Source organism: Apodemus sylvaticus, chromosome 11 (genome assembly GCF_947179515.1).
Source record: "Apodemus sylvaticus chromosome 11, mApoSyl1.1, whole genome shotgun sequence".
In the NCBI taxonomy this organism is placed as follows: Eukaryota; Metazoa; Chordata; class Mammalia; order Rodentia; family Muridae; genus Apodemus; species Apodemus sylvaticus.
Window position 1 is genome coordinate 57,824,826 of NC_067482.1, and position 21,712 is coordinate 57,846,537.

The 21,712-nt window shown below is 41.4% G+C and overlaps 1 protein-coding gene across 2 annotated transcripts in view; it reads right to left on the reverse strand.

The window, feature by feature from the left end:
* Positions 1-220: 220 nt before the first annotated feature.
* Pi4k2b (phosphatidylinositol 4-kinase type 2 beta) overlaps positions 221-21,712 on the reverse strand; it is a 30,443-nt gene continuing 8,951 nt past the window's right edge. The window contains exons 3-11 of one of the 2 annotated variants that reach the window (XM_052198407.1): positions 19,863-20,063; positions 19,144-19,275; positions 17,562-17,715; positions 15,910-15,977; positions 13,726-13,825; positions 9,771-9,904; positions 7,922-7,981; positions 3,705-3,757; positions 1,930-2,028 (exon numbers count right to left, since the gene is read on the reverse strand). In XM_052198407.1, coding sequence (XP_052054367.1) covers position 2,028; positions 3,705-3,757; positions 7,922-7,981; positions 9,771-9,904; positions 13,726-13,825; positions 15,910-15,977; positions 17,562-17,715; positions 19,144-19,275; positions 19,863-20,063 — 903 coding nt within the window. In that variant the 3' untranslated portion in view covers positions 1,930-2,027. Of the gene's footprint in view, positions 2,029-3,704; positions 3,758-7,921; positions 7,982-9,770; positions 9,905-13,725; positions 13,826-15,909; positions 15,978-17,561; positions 17,716-19,143; positions 19,276-19,862; positions 20,064-21,712 lie in introns of both variants that reach the window. The other variant, XM_052198406.1, reaches the window with a different exon arrangement.

The window sequence follows — 21,712 nt, forward strand, 5'->3', positions numbered from 1 at the left end:
GTTTTTTCCTTTTTTTAAAATTTAATTTAATTTTATTTTTTAACTCAGCCCTCTTCCTGCCCAGTCTCTGCTTCCTTCCTGAGTGTGTGGTGTGACCAACTGCCTCCCTTTCTGGTGCCCATGCCTTACAGGTAAGTCAGAGCAAGCTCTTTCACCCCGAGTTACCTCTTGTTTATAGCATAGCTAGAAGCAGTCCAACATATAACACGGGAACAACGTAGCCTCAAGACAATGATTTTTATTCCTTTTGCTTATCATATTTGACAATATAAATATGCTCATTAAAAAACCCCCACAATATTTAAATAAGAATTAAGTTCATGAATGTTTACAAAGTACAGCCTAAGTACTTCCACTTATAATTTTTAAATACCCCAACTATTTTAACATGGTCAGACATTTAAAAATAGTCTTGAACTATTTCAACTTTAGACTATAAAACAGTAGCAATTTACTAGGTTCTCTGTTATAAAAATTAATATAGCAATTTTCAAAACATTGAAAGGAAAATCGTTTGTGAAAACGGTACCACAGCAGAGGCAACTATGCCCTCTCTTGCAGAAGACACAAAGGCACAGATCAATGACTAGTATTTGCAGACAGGTGGTGGTATAGTTTGATATTCCAGTCAGGTTCCCATTATCCCACACCCCAGCTAATGGGAGGTCTGAAGAGGTAGGAGGACGCAGGTTTCCACCGACTCCTGGGGCCGGGTGTGCTCATTCCTTAAGTCCACCAAGGACATAAGGTAAAGATGTCAGAGAGACTGTGTCTGCCCACGCCTTAATTTAACCACCTGGATATAACCACCTTTTCGTAGAAAAATCGCTCATTAAAAAAATCCTAAGTCAGCAACTTACAAGTGAAGGGCGAGCCCCTCCCACCCCCCTGCAGCTGCCCCAGTGTGCCTGAGCTCTGTGTCCCCGACTGCAGCCTACACCTCAGGGATGGTTTACTTTGAAGCAGTGTTTCACACTAACTGCAGTTCTGAACTGATTAGAATTCCTGTTCTGAAGTACTAGTTTTCAATTATTTGATCCCATATGAGAAAAAAAATCCAAGAATTTCTGGACAATGTTGCAATTTTAATATACTGGAGATCTACCTTCATTTCATATTATTCCATTCAATTCTCAGTTATTTCCTGTTTTAAAAATAAGAAGGGGAGATATCTTTAGATTTTCCCCCTTCACTAAAACAGAATTCATCAACAAATACGCCAAAGTTCAAAAAGTAATATGGTTGTCTGCCACTTAGCCTAACTAAGTCTGCCCCTGAAACTTAACTTTCAGGGTCCCGGCAGTGGATACCTTTGGGCACTTGATTCCAGTTTTAAAATAGCAGCTTTTAAAATGAAGGGAAGGTTGCTTTACCCTCACGTCTGCTCTGCCCACTGGCTACTCTGCTGAGAGTCTACAAGAGCAGTTTTTGGCTTGGCCATCCTCAAAAGTCTTTTGGAATGAATGTAAGAAGATTCTTCTCATGTTTAAAAAGTATATAAAATGTTCCTGTATTCAAAGTCAGTACAGGAATTCTAGCTGGAATTCTATAGAACTACAGTCATGCTAATATGTGTAAACCATGAAATTACTTTTTAAAGTAATAACATAAAATACAATTTTTCTATAAAAATACAATGTAGCAGATATAGTACATCTTCCCTGAAATAGAAATTTAATATTTGGACAAAAAATCGTAAACTTTTGATTACATTCAAAATATAGTATTATTTTCTATATATTTAAAGACTTGAATTATTTGAGGTTTTGGCGACTGGTGCTCTCAGCAGCAGATTTACATCACTGTAATATTTTATCAGCACAGTAACACCACACAGCTGTTCCCTTATATCTGCTACCAGGAGGAAAAGAATGGCTTCCTGCAGTGGACCGTCTGGGTGAAGGAGCTGCCCAGGTGAACCACGCGGCCCTGGCCACCACCTTTGCTGCACTCCACGACCACACACGGCATCTGTGCCAGCTGCATAGGACTCTTTCCATCTCTCAGTGCCTGAGTGAGGTTTAAGATCTGTGGAAACACAGAGACTCTCATCAATGTGGAATAAGTGCTATAAATATGGACCATATCTATATACACTTAAATACGCATGGATGCACAGGATTAGAATGAAATAGCTTTTACCAACTGGAATTTCAAACTACTGCAGAATGTGCTGATGTCTAGCAGCAGTGAAATCAAAGACTAAAGAAATCAAAAGGCTGTATACAATCCATCGACAGAGAACTTAAATACTGTTTTAAAAGCTTGCCTTACAACTCAACAAATGAAGTAATTGCCTTCCTACTGTTTCCAAGGCCTTTTCTTCTGTGTGCTGGGACATGACTACTGAAATAACTATACAGACTTTCTGCCTTCCTTTAGCAGAGGACAAGGGTCAGTCAGCACTACTGGGTAAACTGTGCCTTAGAAGGGAAAACATGAAACAGGCCCAAATAGAAGCGACAAGGCAGAAAATCATCCATTAAAAAAAAGTTTTTAAAACCCTACTTTCAAATAGGAAAAATAAAACCAGAAAAAGTAATATATAAATATATATGGACATATATGATGTCCATATATGGACACACACACTTTTACTGGTTTATTACTGTGTATGTATGTATGTATATAATCTATACATATAATCTGTGCTCAGTCAAAACATCTTAGAATTTCTACTCTGGGGCATGCAGGTATGTCTATGAACCTCAATTCATAGCTGATAGCTAATTTGCCTCTTTGTTCATCTATTTGGGGAGGCAGACAATGAGTCAGTGTCTCATTCCATAGGCCTGACTGACCTAGAACTTGCTATGTAGATGAAGCTGGCTTCAAACACGGATAGATTCTCCTTCCTATGGATAGATGTCCTGCCTCTGAATGTTAGAATTAAAGGTCTTCATTGCTGTGCCTGCTATAATATTTTTAGTCCTTTCTATGTAGCCCTGGCTGTCCAGGATCTTAGCTATGTAGACCAGGCTGGCTCCAGGTCAGACATCCACCTGTTCCTACCTCCAGAGTGCTGTGTCTGTACCACAGATATAACTGTAATAATTCATCTTCCTTTTGATTGCATAGTAGAAAATGTTCTTTATTTTGTATTTTAGGCATGTCATTACCTCCCCTTCTTGTATCTAAAAAACATCTGATATATACATACTATGCATTTCTCTGGTTCTTATGAAAAAGTGATAAACAGTAATCTTCAACAGGAAGACATATGTAAGCACATTTGATAGTACTTTGAATAGCATAAACCAGATGTATCTCAAGATTCAACTATTTCAGCTATTTAATATATCAGGAAAATAAGTCATTACTAGCAATTGTAGTTAGATTATATTTTATAATGTCTTTAAAAGATTCTAGGATATTATGTAACAACTTACATAATTTAAGTTTATTTTAGGTGTTCATACTGTGCACCTAAAAATGTGAACCACCATGACTACAGAAAAGAGTTCTAACTAGTTTCTTCTAATTAACTTGGATTTTTAAAATTTCTATTCCAATTGGTGTGCACTGCTATCTTAATCCCAACACTAGGGAGGCAGAGGCAGGTGGATCTTTGAGTTTGAGGCCAGCCTGGTTACAGAGTGAGTTCCAGGACAGCCAGGGCTACACAGAGAAATCCAATCTTGAGAAAAACAAACAAACAAACAAACAAACAAACATCTTTCCCAAGCATGTTAATCCAAATATACCATTTTAAGTAATGCATGATATTGCTGGACTCTATAAAATTGTTACAGAGAACCTAGAAGACAGAAAGGTACAAGAAAATGAAAATAACATGATTTCAATTTTCAGATCATTATATAGCAGCAGAAAGAATTCAATCCTTGCTTGACTATCAGTATTCCCTGGGAATTCAGAAGACACCGACAGTCTTGTATTTATGCCTAGAGAAGCCTGTACAGAGCAACCCCCTCCCCCGTGTTGGGACAGGGACTGATCGGGAGGGAACGCCATGTACACCCTAGAAGAACTCACACCGAGAACAAAGGCCATGTGAGCAAAGGGCTGCAAAGCAGTGTGGCATACACCAGCCACCTCCGCAAATGGCGCCCTCCACCTTCAGACACCACCACTGACAGGCCGCCTGCTCCTCTCACTGCACATCTGGTATGCAAACTTAATTGCGTACGTCAAGAGAATTATTTTAGAAACATTCATTTTGTGTGTGTGCGTGTGCGCGTGCGTGTGCGTGTGTGTGTGTGTGTGTACCATGGCACACATATGGAAACCAGAAGACAACTTGAGTGAGTTGGTTCTCCCCACTACACAGGTTCCAAGAACTGAACCTGGGCCGCACCATCAGGTGTGACAGCAAGCACCCTTACGCCCCGAGCCATCTTACCATCCTGGGAGTTGCATTTTTAAAGAATGGGACAAATGCGATAGGCAAGAAGAAAAACTAGACTTCTGCACTGATACCATGCCTGGTAAGGTCTCAGTAATGGTAAAGGCAGCTAGCTGCAATGATTGGTTTCTTCACAGATCTTCATAGTTCAGCTAACAGAATTACTGCAATGCAAATATAAAACCACAAATATGCTACTTCGGATTAACTTCATAGTAGTCAACATACTGACTTTAGAAAGTTTAGTTTATCATGTGTGCACTACTTCAGGAATGTACTAGAGGTCAGAGGACCACCTGCAGAAGTCAGTTCTCTCCTTCTACCATGTGGGGACCAGAAGATTTAACCTGAATATGAGGCTTGACACCAAGAGCCCCCTTTTCCATTGAGACATGGTCTCACTAGGTATCCCGGCTGTCGTGGAACTTGTTATGTAGCCAGCCAGGCTGGCCTCAAACTCATGGAGATGGATGACTGCTTCTGCAGAAATAAAGAAGTGTGCCACCACACCCAGCCCCTCCTACCACACCCAGCCCCTCCTACCACACCCAGCTCCTCTCACCACACCCAGCTCCTCCCACCACACCCAGCTCCTCCCACCACACCCGGCTCCTCCCATCATGCCTGGCCCCTCCACCATGCCTGGCCCCTACTGCTAGTTTTGTCATGTGATTTGTGCTGTGCCCACCACTTTGCCAAAGTTCCTGGAGGCAGAGGCTGTGGATACCGTAGGCGGAGGACAATCTGGTCCACACAACGAGTTACAAGACACCACAACTACTTTGTTGTTATTGGTGAGCACCATTTTCTAGTGGAAAAGTAGTTTAAAAGAACGACTAATTCATTTTTTGGACAGTTTTTTTTTTTAAAGCTAAAATTAGAGAGCTACACAACCAGGTTCATGGTCCAAATACACCATGCTTCTTAGCTATCAGAAAGCTCAAAAATCAAATTAAAGGGAGAAAACTGAGTCTGACTGAGTCCACTGGCTAACACACCTGCCACACAAGCATGAGGCCTGGTCAGAGCCTGGGTTCCCAGAACCTGCATAGGCATGGTCGGTGCATAGCCCACCTTCACACTAAAGCAAAGCGAGACAGAGCCCCAAAGCAAGCTGGCTAGCCGGGCTAGGAAGAGAGCAGGCTCCGGGGGCGAGGAGGGGAGCTGCCTCAATATCAGCATGTAAGGAGGAATGTGACCCTGGAAGAGACCTGATGTCTGTCGCAGGCTTCTGCACGCATGCACACACATGTGCCTATATACACGTATCAACACATATACATGCACACAAATCATAAACATAATCAAAAAAAGAAATAAAATCAGGATATCAAGTCAAATTATGTGATCAAACACTACCATTTTGTTATTTTTTTTCAGATCTTGACCTGTCCTGTACCTACCTCTACCTTTCTCTCTCTCTCCTCCTCCCTCTACCTCTCTCTCCCCAACCCCACATGATCCTGTGAGTGGTCCGTACTGATCCTGAACCGAGAATCCTTCTGCCTCTGTCTAGAGTACTGGAGTCAGGAATGTACACAGTAAGGTGCAGCTCTACTGCACCGATTTTTCTAATAGTTAACTCCTTCATGAATGAGAGCTATGAATAAATGAATTCAGGATGGCAGATACCAACTATCTTAACTAACTTCAGAACTCAATGTCATCACCTTCTCAGGCAAGTAGATTGAGTTTATTATTATTATTATTATTGTTGTTGTTGTTGTTTAATTCCTCATGTATGAATGTCAATCCATAAATGAAACTTACAAGATTGTTTATAACAATTTTAATTTAAAATGACACTCCTAAAATAAATACACCCTCCTATCTATGGGCTTCAGTTACCTATCACAGTCAACCTCAGTTTAAATTTTTTGAAAGGAAAATCTAAACAACAGGCAATTTGTAAGTTTCAGTATATTGTTATAATTATTTCATTTTCTTACTGTCACTGCTGATCAAATTTCATCATAGGTTATTTGTCTCCAGTGCTTGGTTTCAGGTGTGTGCTTGAGAACTCTAGAGTCTCCAGAGGATAAGAACAGAGTGTTCTATACACTCAGGGACAGAAGTCTAGAAGATGAACCCCACTCACATGCCAAGTTAATTTATTTCAAGAAAAAAGTCAAATCAGGCCTTAATTCCTAAATTTTCTCCCCTGTATGTGCAGTTCCAGCCCATCCGGGGAGGGTAGTCCTCTGCCCTCTAAGTATAACCACTGGTCCCCTCCCGCTTCTACTGACACTCTGGCCCTGGCTCACCTGTGAAGGACACCTCTCAGCCTCGACCATTAGGGATCCTGGAGCTGAGACTAAGTCCTAACTGTCCCTCACACAACACACACATAAACATAGAACCTCCCACAGGGGGCTGGAGAGATGGCTCAGCGGGTAAGAGCACTGACTGCTCTTCTGGAGGCACTGAGTTCAAATCCCAGGAACCACATGGTAGCTCACAACCATCTGTAATGAGATCTGATGCCCTCTTCTGGTGTGTCTGAAGACAGCAACAGTGTACTTACATAAATAAATAAATCTTGAAAAAAAAACCAAAACCAAAACCAAAAAACCCCTCACACAGTTTCAGAGAGAACGCAGAAGCAGCTTGGGGTAAGCACCCCCCTTCAGTTATGTCTATTCTATCACACCTCTTCTCTAACGCTAAGACTTCTGTGATCTCTTCCCCAGGGATCCATGCCCTAGCTCTTAAGGGCCTCTGCACCCTAGCTCTCTTACCAGCTACATCTGTAAAAATCTGATGAATTATTTACCATTATTCCATCATTTATAATACAATAGGCAGTGCGAAACAGAGTCATCTTTGACACAACACTGTGTCAAATAGCTCTATTATATTAAATATATGCCTTTAGGATGAGGACTTTAGTTTGGAGTCACTAAAACTAGTTTTCATCTCAAATCTTCCTTCTGGAAATCAGCTGACGCAGACGTGTTGCTTGTGAGTGAGCGAGAGCTTCAGGCCCATCATCAGACCTGGGGCCTTTATCTCAGGCCCTCGTGCCGAGGGAGGAGAAGACTGGGCTGAGATCCCGTGGTTCTCACTGTGAGCACTCAGCCTCGTGGATGTGACTGCTCTAGAAAAGCTGTGTGTGTTCCAGATGGAAAATTACCCACTGGCACAAGCATTTGGTATGGAAATGCTCACGCAAGTGTGTCTGAGGGAGAAAAACACAGGAGCACACAGGAAATACTCAGCAAAATAGGGACTGAGGAAGAGTGCTTGTCTACACGCACTGTGCAAGTCGAGTCCACGTGGAGTACTTAAAGGGGCTGAAGGCAACTGTGCTGAGCAAGCAACTGGCTAAACAAACAGCACACACAGGGAAACAGCACACACAGGGAAACAGCACACACAGGGACAGAGCTAATTTACCAGCAGGGCAGACGCAGTCCTCCTTACACCAACCTTGGCATCATCGCCTAACTATTTGGTGCAGCACGACAGGTAGCAATAGGGACCACCACGTCACCGGAGGGTAAGTTGGTAACTGTCTCAAGGAGACCTTCTTCTCAGCAGTCTCAAACGGTGACCTACCTGGCCTCTCATCACAGACATCTGGCTTTCGAAAGCAGCTCTGTCAAATCCTTTGTCAGTCTGTTAGAGAAAGCGAGGAAGAGGTCAATATGGTTCCCAACACCTTTAAATCAAATACCAAACTTTAAAACAAACCCTCCCCTGTAGTAAATAAGACCATAAGAAAGCTTCCCCAGTGAAAGCTTGAGAAAAGGCTGCTTTAACCTGATGTAGTTTTGGAAAGGCCCAGAACAACAAGAGGAATTTTATTTGCTTATACCCCCTACTTTTCCAGAAAGAATTTAGTATGAGTCAATGAGTTTAGGCTTTTTGTAAGACTTAAATCCTATCAAGTCACAAAACATACATTACAATTTAAAGAGAAATTCTGTAAAAAAAAAAAAAAAAAAAAAAAACTTGAAAAAAAGGTCTTATTACTCAGTAAATATAACTTTACAAATGCATGTATTATAAAATCAAAACTGTTGGGATTGGAGAAATGGTTCAGTGGTTAAGAGCACTGACTGCTCGTCCAAAGGTCCTGAGTTCAAGTCCCAGCAACCACATGGTGGCTCAACAACCACCTGTAATGAGATCTGACGCATTCTTCTGGTATGCACGAAGATAGTTATAGTGTACTTACATATAATAAATAAATAAATCTTTGGGCTAGAGCAAGCAGAGTTCCTGAGTTCAATTTCCAGCAACCACATGATGGCTCACAACCATCTGTACAGCTACAGTGTGCTCATATACATAAAATAAATAAATCGTTTTTAAAAAAAAAAAAAAAACAAGTAAAATTTGCTAATTCCTCTCTATTGTGCCAGGCTATGCTATTTGCACAAGTAAGCAAATGAGGTTTAATGTAGCCTATTTTTAAAGACTGAATTTTTTTTGACAATCAAAACTAAAAATTAACATATGGAAAACTATTGCCTAGCTTTTCCTCCCAACAACAATACATACACATGCCCATCTGCAGCCAAGAGTGAGCTATTGGTACTAAACGGAAATCCAGTTAGGGCTGGAGAGAATGACCCAGTGGTTAAGAACACGGGCAGCGCTGGCAGTTTGAATCCTAGCACCACCATGGATATTCACAACCTCTGGCCTCTTCCAGTCTCTGTGCCACCCCCCCTCATAATAGCCCCCCAGGACACAGATTCCCATGCAGATAAACACCCATATACTAAAAAGATAAATACTACTTTTTAAATGCTGATATAAGACAGATCTTTATTTACATTTCAAATTTGGGCAATGAACTTGATTTTTTCAACATTAATTTCACCAATAGTTAGATGATAAAAATAGTGTTGCAGGGATGTTACATGTTTAGAGTTAGAGATAAATAAGAGAGCCTGGTGTTTATTATGGGAAAAAGGCTTATGTGTCTCCAGTGTGATGCTACAAAGTCTGGGCATGAGGTTCTGAGTCGCATTCAAGTCATGAAGGTGCACCTCCCAGGAATGGGGCTAATTTCCTTAGAAGCAACAGCCCTAGAGCCAGCCTGTTCTCTCGTATAGCACAGATGGACGTAATGAATGAGAAGGCACTGGAACACAGGCTGGAAGAAAGCCTCCCAGAAGCTGACCATACTCTGAGCCTGACATCAGACTTCTAGTCCCCAAGCTGAGGAAGACTTGGGCACTGCATGAGTGGCCCAGCTCTGGCTCCTCCCCACGGCAGCCTGCTCTACGGTCCTAATGGTCATTCGAAACAAACGGGAGCTGAGGATAAGCGCAGAGGCCAAATCCTTGTACAGCTTACCAAAGACAGTTCAATCCTCAGCACCCCAGAAATAAAAACAAAAAGACAATAAATGTATACCTGTGAAGCTCAAACACTTCAAATAAAACGCGTTTACCTTAAAAAGTTCATAAAGATCTTCACACAAGTCTTGTACGAAGTTCATGTCCGAAATATAGGGCAGGATCAAGTTTCGAGTTTCTTCAGAAAAGGGAACTTTTGCTTGAGGAAGCCAAGCCCAGTGAAATGGATCTAGTGTTAAAATGCACGTCAGTGAGCAGTGAGCGCCAGCTTGCTGAGACCACACTTACCCAGGTCTTTCCTTACCTCCCAGCGTCTCCCCATAAAGGAAGAAGGAACTCTTAGAATACCCTCGCCCTTTACAACACAAGCTATCCAGACTGCAGGCTTGAACGACCAGTCAGGATGCCAAGGCACGGGAAACTTGTTCTGTTTCTGAGCTTTACACAATAAAGAGGTAGGATTTGATTCCAACAGCCCTATTCAAAAAACCCTATCAGAGCACATCACATTTCGGGTTAAAAAGTGGTGGGAACTGTAATCGTTCACACACCCAGGTCAACTCCCAAGGAAGAGGTCCCCTGCCTTCCACAGGATTTGAGGAACTTGCACACAGAGGAAGTTCCAAAACTTTAAGTAATTAGGAAGTAGATAAACGGCTTTAAAGGATTAAAGAAAATCATTTCCTAGCCTACAACTAGGAAGTAGTTCAGCAATTAGACTAGGAAGATTAGTAGATCAGTGGAGTCCTCTAGAAAGGGAAGAGACATAGGTAGACTCCAGAATCACCAACTGAAGGAATGTAAAATGCCCCTCACAAGGCCCGGGTTTGCACGTCTGGTGTGTGATGATGTTTGGGAAACCCGGACACGGGGCTTAAGCAGCGGCTGGGGGCTGCAGCACAGAGCTAGGGAACTACGGTTAAATTAAATGGTTAAAATGTGGAGTATCCGTCCCATGCTTCTGCCCCTTCCCCACAGCAGTGTCTTACACAGCTCTACCTATGCTGGAACATGATGTGCAGACCAGGCTGGCCCTCAACTCAGAGTCTGCCTCTCAGATACTGGACTGTAGGAGCACCACCATGTAGGCACAGGCCCGCCTCGTGCTTGTAATGTCTCCTCCACTATCCATTCCCTATTACAGACAGACGGTGTTCCCTTAACTGTGAGACAGAATAGATTCCTTCTCCCTTACATTGCTTCAGTAAGGCATCTGGTCACAGCAATGAGAAAAGTCAACTGCCCTTCCCGGTCCTCCCTTCTCTTCACCTTGTTGCCTGGTGTGAGACTTAAACTCTGTGTTTTACATCTATGGCTCACGTTCCTCTAAGCTATTTTTCCTCTCTATTCTCTTAACAATTTCTTTCTTTCTTTTTTTGTTTTTTTGTTTTGTTTTTTTTTTTTTTCGAGACAGGGTTTCTCTGTGTAGCCCTGACTGTCCTGGAACTCACTCTGTAGACCAGGCTGGCCTGGAACTCAGAAATCCACCTGCCTCTGGATTAAAGGTGTGCACCACCAAGGCCTGGCAACAATTTCATTTAAAAGGCCCTTATTCCTTATCTCTTTCTGCTCCCAATCCCTGACCTTCAACTTCCACTCTGACCAACCACCTCCAGCACGTCCAGGCCCTCACAGCCCAGTGCAGCCAGGCGGCTTAGCCTCAGGATACCTCGCGTGTCTCATCCGTTATGAAGTTCGTGCACTGTGCCCTCTCTTAGCTCTCTGTCTGTCTTGTAAGGAAGGCACTCCCCACCTCAGCGGGCGTTCTCTGCCTTCTGTTAATGCTACAGTTCCCAAGATTCTATTAGTGCCCCTTTCCCTTCATTTACTGGGCACTCGGCAGACTTTTATTGAGTATTTATGGTCCTGGCATGGTATTAGGCAATGATGTTTGTTCTCCATGATGGCCCTGGATGACAGTAAATAAAGCCGTGGCTTTCACAATAAAGATGACAGCTAAATCATCCCTACACCATTAATACTAATTCTTCTGTAAGCTCCAGACTCTTGTTCCTCAATTGCATGTTGGGGAAAACTTCCCAGATGTTTTATGGGAAATTTACAAAGCTACCACTTTAAAAAAGCAATTTGCATATAGGTTTCCAATGATCAGTGGGAAAATAAAATTCAAACAGACATTTCACGTAAGTTCCACAAAATGCAGGAAAAGAAAAGTAGACTAAAAAAAAAAAAAAAATAGCTAACTCCAAAATCACTGACACTTTAAGCTACCTAATAAAAGGCATAGACTCGGTTAAAAGAAATCATCCGATGCATTATGGCATTTACCTAAAACAATGGAAGTTAGAAACAAAAGTATAGGACCCTGATATGGTCTCCTGAGAGGCTCTTTCAGAGCCTGGCAAATACAGAGGCAGATGCTCGCAGCCAACCATTGGACTGAATCCCCAATGGAGGAGTTAGAGAAAGGACCTGTAAGGGTTTGCAACCCCATAGGAAGAACAACAATATCAACCAACCAAAGTGCCCAGGGACTAAACCACTAACCAAGGAATACACATGGAGGGACCCATGGCTCCAGCCGCAGAAGAAGCAGAGGATGGCCTTGTCGGACATGAATGGGAAGAGAGGCCCTTGGTCCTGGGAAGGCTCCATGCCCCAGTGTAGGGGAATATAGGGTGCAGAGGTGGGAGTCGGTGGGTGAGCACCCTCATAGAAGCAGGGGGAGGGAGGAAGGAATGGGGGTTTCCAGAGGAGAAACTGGGAAAGGAGATAACATTTGAAATGTAAATAAATAAAATATCCAATAAAAAAAATCAAAAGTGTAGAATAACAACTAGCAAATGCTAATAAAATAAAAGGTGATGTAGCAACATTACAGCAGAAAAAATGCAAAAACACTGAGAACAATAAAGTGTACTCCAATTTATACAAATGAACATGGAAATATTAAACACTAAGTTTTTTGTATATGAAACACAAAGTCAAAGGACAGAGAAATTCATTAAAAAAAATCAGTTATGGCCTCTCAAAAACTAACAAATTAAGTTAAAGAGAAGTTGAGGGCATTCTAGGACTAATAACTAACAAGTTTTAATTAACAAATATAGGGAACTTTATGCCCATATTATTTCAAAAACAGTCCTTTATATTGATTATATTTACAATCACAAAAGTCTACTAACAATGTGAAAAAATATTCACATAGATCATATTCATAGATCATACTGCAGTCCACTGAGAGCAGTACTAAAGGATGCTGTGAAAACACTAAGAATGGCTGGGTATGGTGGCACCCACCTTAATCCCAGCACTCCGGAGGCAGAGGCAAATGGATCTCTGAGTTCAAGGCCAGCCTTGCCTACACAGTAGATTCCAGGCCAGCCAGGGTTACACAGGGAAACCTTGATAAGAAAGAAGAGGAGGAAGGGAAGGAGGAGGAGGAAGAGGAGAAATTCAAGACACAGACAATTTAAAATACAACAAAAATATCCTAGTCAGGCACTGGTCACCCATGCCTTTAATCCAAGCACTTGGGTAGAGGGAGTACAGAGGCAGATGGATATCTGAGTTTGTGGCAGTCAGGACTACAGAAGGAGTTCCAGGATAGTCAGGGCTACACAGAGAAACCCTGTCTTGAAAAACAAAACAAAAGTTCCAAAACTGGCTCCAAATGTATAAAAAACCAATCATCCTGCAGCAGGAGAGACAGGAAGGGTAACTAAACCATCACAGACCTGGCACAGAGGCCTGAATCTTGCTCAAGGAATGAAGCTCAAAACATCAGCATACAACTCTACCAAGACAACATGACAGATCGATCATTCCTATGTTAGTACCTTACAATGTGACAGATCGATCATTCCTATGTTAGTACCTTAGAAATTAGAGTTACCAAACTTATTTCCAAGATCCAAAACAAATAAGGTCATCAAAAAAAGTATTCAACAATAGCAAGACGCAAGTTACTTGTATCTTCAAGGCCCAGGGGCAGAACAGAGCCCTAATGAGCGACCCTTAACTAGTTTCTTTTGCTGTCTCCATTTGGTCAGTTCTGTACTTCTGCCTGGGAGAACTCTAAATACTTACATGCTCTCCACTCATCAGGATGTTTGAAGGGAAATGCTAGCCCATTATCAATTGCAGCTATTTTAATAAGCAGTTGTTTATCATCAATCCAGTTTGATTCCTAAAGGGGAGAAAAATGATCTATTGATAACAGATTCTATAAAAATATTTGAAAATGATCAACTTACTCACAATACTTAATTGAGGTTCAAGTGCATGCTCTCTTGAAAATCTATAAAATTAAAATTAGGTTTCCAGAAAGAATACAAAATCATACAAGAAGCAATTTAAGCATTTGTTTAGACTCCAATTCAGAATAAATTTTCATACATTTCAACAATTAGAGTCTACAGTACAGACCATTGCTTAAATGCTGGCTATTTGTCTACTCTTAGTTTTTCTTTAAAAAAATTTTTTTTAATTTTATGTATCTGGGTGTTTTGCCTCCATGTATGCACAGCACACACAAGGACCAGAAGAGGACGACCCACTTCCTGGGCCTGGAGTTACAGAGAGGGCCGTGAGGCAGCATGTGGCTGTTTGGAAAAGCCTGTGATCTTAACCACTGAGCATCTCTCTGGCCCGCCCCCATCACAGTGTCTTTGGCTGAGCATGCTTTTAAGTTACTTTATGGCTAAAGTTTGTCTTTTGATATTGCTAAGCACCATGCATACTTCCTGTCTAAATACTTAACAGTACAAACACTGCAGAGTGACGCAACAGCTTAAGTGGTAACTTGAGAGCAGAGATCAAATATTGAAGAAGTCATTTTAAATAGTCTACAGTGTATATATTCTTTTAAACTTAAAAACTGTCCTAAAAGTGTATATTATGTAAATATCCTAAATTTGAACTTATGAATGAGAATGGCCCCCATAGGCTCATGAGTTTGAATACCTGGTCCCCAGTTGGTAGAACTGTTTGGAAACATTAGGTGAGGCCTTGTTGGAGCAGGTGTGTCACTGGGGCTGGGTTTTAAAAGTTCCCATTCCCAGTTAGCACTCTCTGCCCTGTATTGTTGACTAAGATCTGAGCTCCTAGCTCCTGTTCCAGTGTCATGCCTGCCAACCTGATGTCACGGTCCCTGCCATGATGGTCATGGACTCTAATCCTCTGGAGCCTCCAATAAACCCTTTCTTTCTATAAGTTGTTTTAGACATTGTGTCTCTTACAGCAGTAGAAAAGTAACAGACCGGTACCTGAAGTTGATAGCAATGAATTTGAAATCTGTAATTCTGATGGGGTGGAACAGCTATACAATCTATTATGTAAGTTTAAACCAGTTTGATATAAGTACTTTTTTAAAAGTTCAGAGGACACAATTCACAAGTAAAACACATATTCCATTTTAGCATAAATGTCATTATTACCTAACACAGAATGGAAATACTCAGAAGAAATGGAATGAGTAAATACTCACATGTCCCTAGATACCAGAAGCCTTTATTGCATAAAAGGATGGTAAAGGTGGTATTTCTAAAAATGCCCAAAGCTTGACAAAAGTACTGAGTGAATATTCTACTTTGGTCATATGACTGAGGTAGGAAGGAGAGGAAAGAGGGAGGGGTGCTCTTTGTTCTGGGAATATAGCATAGAGCTGGCGATATGGCTCTGTTGGTAAAATGCTTGCAGCACTAGTCCAAGACCCCAAGTTTTATATTCAGACCCCATGATAAAGCCAGGGATGGCAGTGCACACCTGTAATCCAGTGTGAAGGAGGCTGAGACAGGCCCCAGGAACTCAATAGGCAGCCAGCGCAGTTTATGGGCAAGCTCTAATGAGATATCCTGTCTCAAAGCAAGGTGGATGACTTCTGAGGAATGACATCCCAAGGTCACCTCTGTCCTTCATATATAGCTGTACACAATCCTCTACCTCACAACACACATATGAAATGCAGTGTGAACAAAATACTAGAAGGAAGACAAGTACAGAGAAAAGGGCTACGAAACCAAGAACCCAGCTGTGTGTGCGGTGGACCCTGTAATCCACACCTGGGAGACAGAAGAGGAGTTCCAGGTCAACTATAGCTACAGAGCAAGTCTGAGGCCAGCTGGGGTGATGTGAGGCCCTGAGTTAAAAATAAATAAAACCAAACAACACAAATAAACCCCCATCACCAGCAGCAACAAGGTAAAGAACAATTTCAGGGAATCTGTTACATAAACTGAACACATACTTCTATGCGCTAAATATTTCCCTTACCTCGCTTTCCATTTTCTTTGCATATTTCATCTCGTCATATTTGACTAGCCAATTATCATTTCCCCTGTCTTTCAAAAGAAATAAAAGTCTGTTAGTTGATACTTAGAGAGTGTGACTTCATATTAAGGGGAGAAATCTAATCCTCCAGTTTTTGAGATTTTCCTTGGTTTTCTGTAGCAGAGTCCCCATAGATATGCTGACTACTCTTATGTCCATTTGACACACAGACTTGAGTTATCTGAAAGGAGGGAAACTCAGTTGAGAAACCACCTACATAAATGGTGGCATTTTCTTAGTGATTATTGGGAGGCAGGCCCAACCCACTGTGGGTAGTGTATCCCTGGGCTGACAGTCCTGGGCTCTCTGTAAGAAAGCAGGCTGAACAAGCCACGGGAGAGCAAGCCTGTGAACAGCACCCTCTACTGCCTCTGTAACAGCTCCTGCCTCCAGGTTCCTGCTTCACTAGACGACTTCCTTTGACGATAAACAGCAATATGGAAGTATAAACCAAATAAGCCTTTTCCACCCCAACTTGGTTTTTGGTCATGGTATTGCATCAATAAAAATCCTAACTAAGCTGGGTGGTGATGGCGGCAGCGCATGCCTGTAATTCCAGCACTCTGGGAGGCAGGGGCAGGCGGATTTCTGAGTTTGAGGCCAGCCTGGTCTACAGAGTGAGTTCCAGGACAGCCAGGGCTATACGGAGAAACCCTGTCTCAACAAAACCAAATCCAAAAAACAAAAAACAAAACAGAACAAAAACCCTAACTAAGAACAGAAGGGTTATGATTTTCCACAACTTCAAAAACACTGTCAATGTAGGCTGATATTTACTAAACGTTTCTTTGTGCCAGATTATTGTTCTAAGTGTTTTACCTATATTAACTGCTCTGACCCTGAGAACCACCCTGTAAGGTACAGGCAATGGTGAGATCAAGGTTAATTCAATCAAACAATGTCTTCCCACGTGAGTAAGAAAGCACGCTCACCCTGGCTGGTAGGCACATTCAAAGCAGTCTCACCCAATGTCAACAATTGAGTACTCTGGACCAGTGTTAATATTAACTTAAGACCATTTAATTAAGAAAGTCAAATTGAGAAAATTACACGATGTTTTGAGAAGCTAATGTAAAAGATGAAAAGCAAAGCAGTTCCCAAACTGTGCAGTTAAGGATCACCAGGAGGCCTCGGAGGAGTGGCCTGGGCCCACTTGGGTGGTAGCTAAGATACTTATTGAGTAAGTTCTCATGAATTACTGACCTGAGTGTCTTGGGAAGTAGAGTTTTGACATATCTACATCATGGTTCCCTCATAGCACAGCACAAACAAAAAGTTGAATGTTTCACAAACGACATAATAGTTATGCAATATCAAAATAAGAATCTTTTCATAAATGTAGATGGCATTTCTAGTCTCCAGTGTTGTCCTGCTTTTAGGCAACTCCACTTGAGGGGACAGAAAGTGTTCCCTGTGTCTCAGTATGAATCCGGCCCTCAGCACAGGACAATCTGCCCAGGAAGGTCACTGCTGTTTCCAAGACCAAAGAGGACTGGGCCTTGGGACTCTCTTGAACCAACATTTACGGTTTTGATTTTAGCAATGTGAAACTGGTTTACAGCTGAAGAGATGGAGCAGGGGAGAGAAGTCCGTACCTGTGTTTCTGATGATGTAATCCAGAATCACTAATCTTTCAAACTGTGACTGAAACTGTTTTCTAATGTTCTCGGGCAGAGGCTCCGCTTCAAACCTCCTAAGCCAATATTCAGCCTCCTTGTAATCTTTCACAAACAGCTGGAAGGAACCAACCTATATTTTCAAAAACTACAGTTAGAAAGGAAAAGCACAAGCACAAAGGCATTGCTTTTTAAGTTTCTTAGCAATAGCATCGCAAAATATCACATAAGCACAGCAAGAAAAATAGCAGCTGACACTAATCTAGATAAGCTGCATTTATCACTGAACATATTAGCTAAAACACACAGCAACTAAAGAAGGCTCAACCCAAGACTTTTAGGGAGCTATTTTAGGAAATTAAAGAGAATAAAGGCGGCCTGAAGGTGACACCCTTCAGAAGGTTACTGCCTAAAACAGGCATCAATGTGACTGTAACTGAGAGACCAAACTGTACACTGTCTTGGTTATTTCATGATAGTATAGTTTTCTCACTGAAGTGATGTTTCTGTATTCTTTTCATAACAACAAGTAAAAAACGTTAAAATACAATGGATCCTCTAGGCAGATAAAAGATAAATGTGTTACACATTTTAAAGATTTAATCAACTGATTGTGACCTTTCTAATGGCTTTTAAAGGAGTCTTTTCCTTGAAGATGTGCCCATTTGAAGATGCATTTTTTATTATTAAAATTACAAGTTTAATGCTAAATAAGTTGATGTCAGAATACAAATTTCATCTGCAGATGATGTACACTAACGAGCAACTCTCCTGCCTCACAAACGCAAGGAGTTGCTGTGCTGTGAAGAAGCCTGCTCACCCTCCGCCTTAACTACATGCTTGTTAGAAATGCTAACGTCCTAAAGGTTCCCCTTTAGTCACACTTATTTTTAAAAAATGGCAAAAATATTAAAAAATGACTGTCTGGAATGTAATTAAATAGATAAATAAGTTAACTATCAATTTTTACTTAAAATCTTTAGACACTTGCATGGAAACAATGAACTTTTAAGCCAAATATATTAAAAATAAATACTAAAGATTTATTTAGAATGCCCCTTTCATTAGCTCTCTGCATCCTTGCTTAGCTAGGTTCCAAAAGACCCTTAGTTTAGTTGAAAATGGTAAATAAGTAATAAATCTGGCTGGTAGGAAATGCACAGAAATACCATTTACTGAGCATTTGCTATGTGCCAACTGCTTGATGCAAATGGCTTCAGTTTATCCTTTTCTTTTTCTTTTTTTTTTTTTTTTTTTTTTTGGTTTTTTGGTTTTTTGGATTTGGTTTTGTCGAGACAGAATTTCTCTGTATAGCCCTGGCTGTCCTGGAGCTCACTATGTAGACCAGGCTGGCCTTGAACTCAGAAATCCGCCTGCCTCTGCCTCCTAGAGTGCTGGGATCACAGGCGTATGCCACCACCGCCCAGCTTATCCTTTTCTTTTGTATTATTTTTCACAGCCTCCATCACGATGTCCGATGTCCACCCACATGCCTCACTCCACGAGCTTAGGAAATACGTGTCCACCTGCTCTGAAAGCAAATCTGGTTAGAGTGACTTACCTTAGGAGGAAGGCCAACCCGATGGAACTTTCGACCTACTTTTGGCACTTTCTCTAAGGCATACTTTTTTCCTCTTGATTTTGCACGGTCAATTGCACTGTAGTTAAAAGTCTCACTGACAAGCCAAACCACCTAGAAAAATGGTTAGAGTTTGGATCACAGTGTTTTTATTCACACTGACCATCAAGTTCACTCTGAAACTGTAAATGAGCAGGGTCTAACCCTGTAACAAAGCTCCTAACCCACAAAGGCGCGAGAACTTTAAATGACATATTTCTTTCAAAAAAGGCATAAAACGCAGTCTAAAGTTCCCAGTGGAAAAAAGTAACAGCTTTGAAATATAGAACTAAGAACAAACATTTTTGAGAAGGCATCAAATAAAATTATATAAAGGCCCCAAAGAAGACAAGGGCAACACTATGGCTACATTAGTAAGCTCACATGAGCAGGGTCAAGGGGATCTCTAGAGCCTCTGCTGATCCTTTTCTGCTTTCTGAATGCTGGTTCTCTCTTCTTTCTGGTAGCATCTTGTGACCAACCTCCCAGGAACCAAATATATTTCGTTCACTACTGTATGGAGCTACACCCGAGTGCCGCTCGACCCCTGAGTTACGACAAAGGGATTCTACCCTAGGCTCTATCGCTGGGGTCCTCATCGGCCCACAAGTACGTGAGCTAAGTACAGGTACTCAGGCTGTAAAGCGAGCTCCCCTTTCTACCTTTGTTTTAGGCACAACGCCCAGCTGAAGCTTGAGATCCACCAGGTAGGCACCTGCTTCGGAAAGGTACCCCTGGTTAGGAAGCAGGCAGCCTCGGCCAAAACAGCAGGGGCAGCAAACCTTATGGAAGTACTTGGTCCACTTGGGGTTCAGCTGGCCGTAAGGCTCTTCTGATTTGGGTTTAAACACGCCAATAATATTCTATGGAGGGAAAAAGCAGAAATCCTGTTAGTCTTTAGAGGGCAGATGGATAGTAATCTACAACGTGCGTAGCAATAAACAAGATTTACATATAACTCCCAAGTACTAAGATGACTGATGCCAATCACATTATAAGAATTAATTGCATTTAAGATCAACAATTCCACGTATTAGTGGTTTTCAAATTTTGCGTGGACAAACCTGAGAAAGCAAGGCAAGGCTTCATGCCATTTAACCATATTAATTTCATGTGTTCCGTGTTATTGCTCTTACAAAGTAACATTAGATTCTCTCCTCCCCGACTCCGCCTGCCCCCTTCTCTTTATGGCTAGGTCGTCCAGGCTAATTTCAAACTCACAAGCTGAAGAATCCCTCCTGCCTCAGACTACACTTGATGAAAGCAAGCAGCGCTGTGTATTTCTTATGATCTACTAAAGATCCAATTATTCACTCACTATCTCCTGTCCCTGTTGTGCTAAATATCCTAAAAAAAAAAAAAAAAAGAAAAAAAGACAAGTCCATTACAGCTTATCTCCAATACTCAGAACAGTTCCTGATACATAGTATGTGCTCAAGTAATTCTTTAAAAAAAATGCTAACAAATAGCAAAAAATGAACATCTACGCTGTTATCAGCTCTCACCTAAGGTTTTTCCAGATTATGGTTTTCATGAACCCATCTTAACTCTCTCCCAGCAAGAAAAACTTTGGCCATGGATGGTGGCACAAACCTGTAATCCAAGAACTTAGGGGTTAGCTAAAGGCAAGAGGATAGTGAGTTCTGGGCTAGTCTGAGACATGTAACAAAACTCTTGTTGTAAGAGAAAAAAATAAAGAAGGAAAAAAAATGTTGATGGGTGTCCAAACGTTTCTACAATTGTTAGTACCAATCTAATAAAATCTATTCATTAAATACATGGCTCAAATATCTTAGACAAGAAATAAAAACATAATTTAAACATCATTTCTTTATAATGTAATAAATACCAAAAAAAAAAAAATTAACTTAAAAAAAACAATTTAAGAAGTCAAGCCTGGAAGCAAGGTTTGTGGCTCCACATCTGGGAGCCCCGGCATTTGAGAGGCTGAGACATTCTGCTGCTGCAGACTGAGCTCTAAGTGAGCATGAACTACAGAGGAGAACTGTCTCAAAACCAATCACCGTGCCATTGTTGATGTCATCATCATCAATGAAACTTGAAATAATGACAGTTTCTACAGTAAGAAATGGGGTGGGGGACTGGGTTAGGGAGAACCCAGCTGGCAGAGGGCTAAGCTAGCATGCATGAAGCCTTGGGTTCTATCCCTAGAATCACGTAAAACCAGGCAAGATGCATACACCGTAAGGCCAGCACTCATAAGGCAGGCAGAGGGTGTTCACATGTCCCGGAAACACAAGATCCTGTCACCAAACTTCCTGCTCCCCTACAAGACAAACAAAAGTGTATTTGCTACCTAGTTTTGTTTGTTTCTTAACAAATAGGATTATGCTTTAAAAAATCACTTGTAAAATATAACTTCAATTACTGGAAGGAGGGTTGAAATGATAAACTTTCTCCTTCATGAAGAAAGGACTGTGGGTTATTACCACACAGCAAGCTTTTAGAAAGGACAGCACCATTCCTGCAAACCTCTGGACTCAGGGGAGAA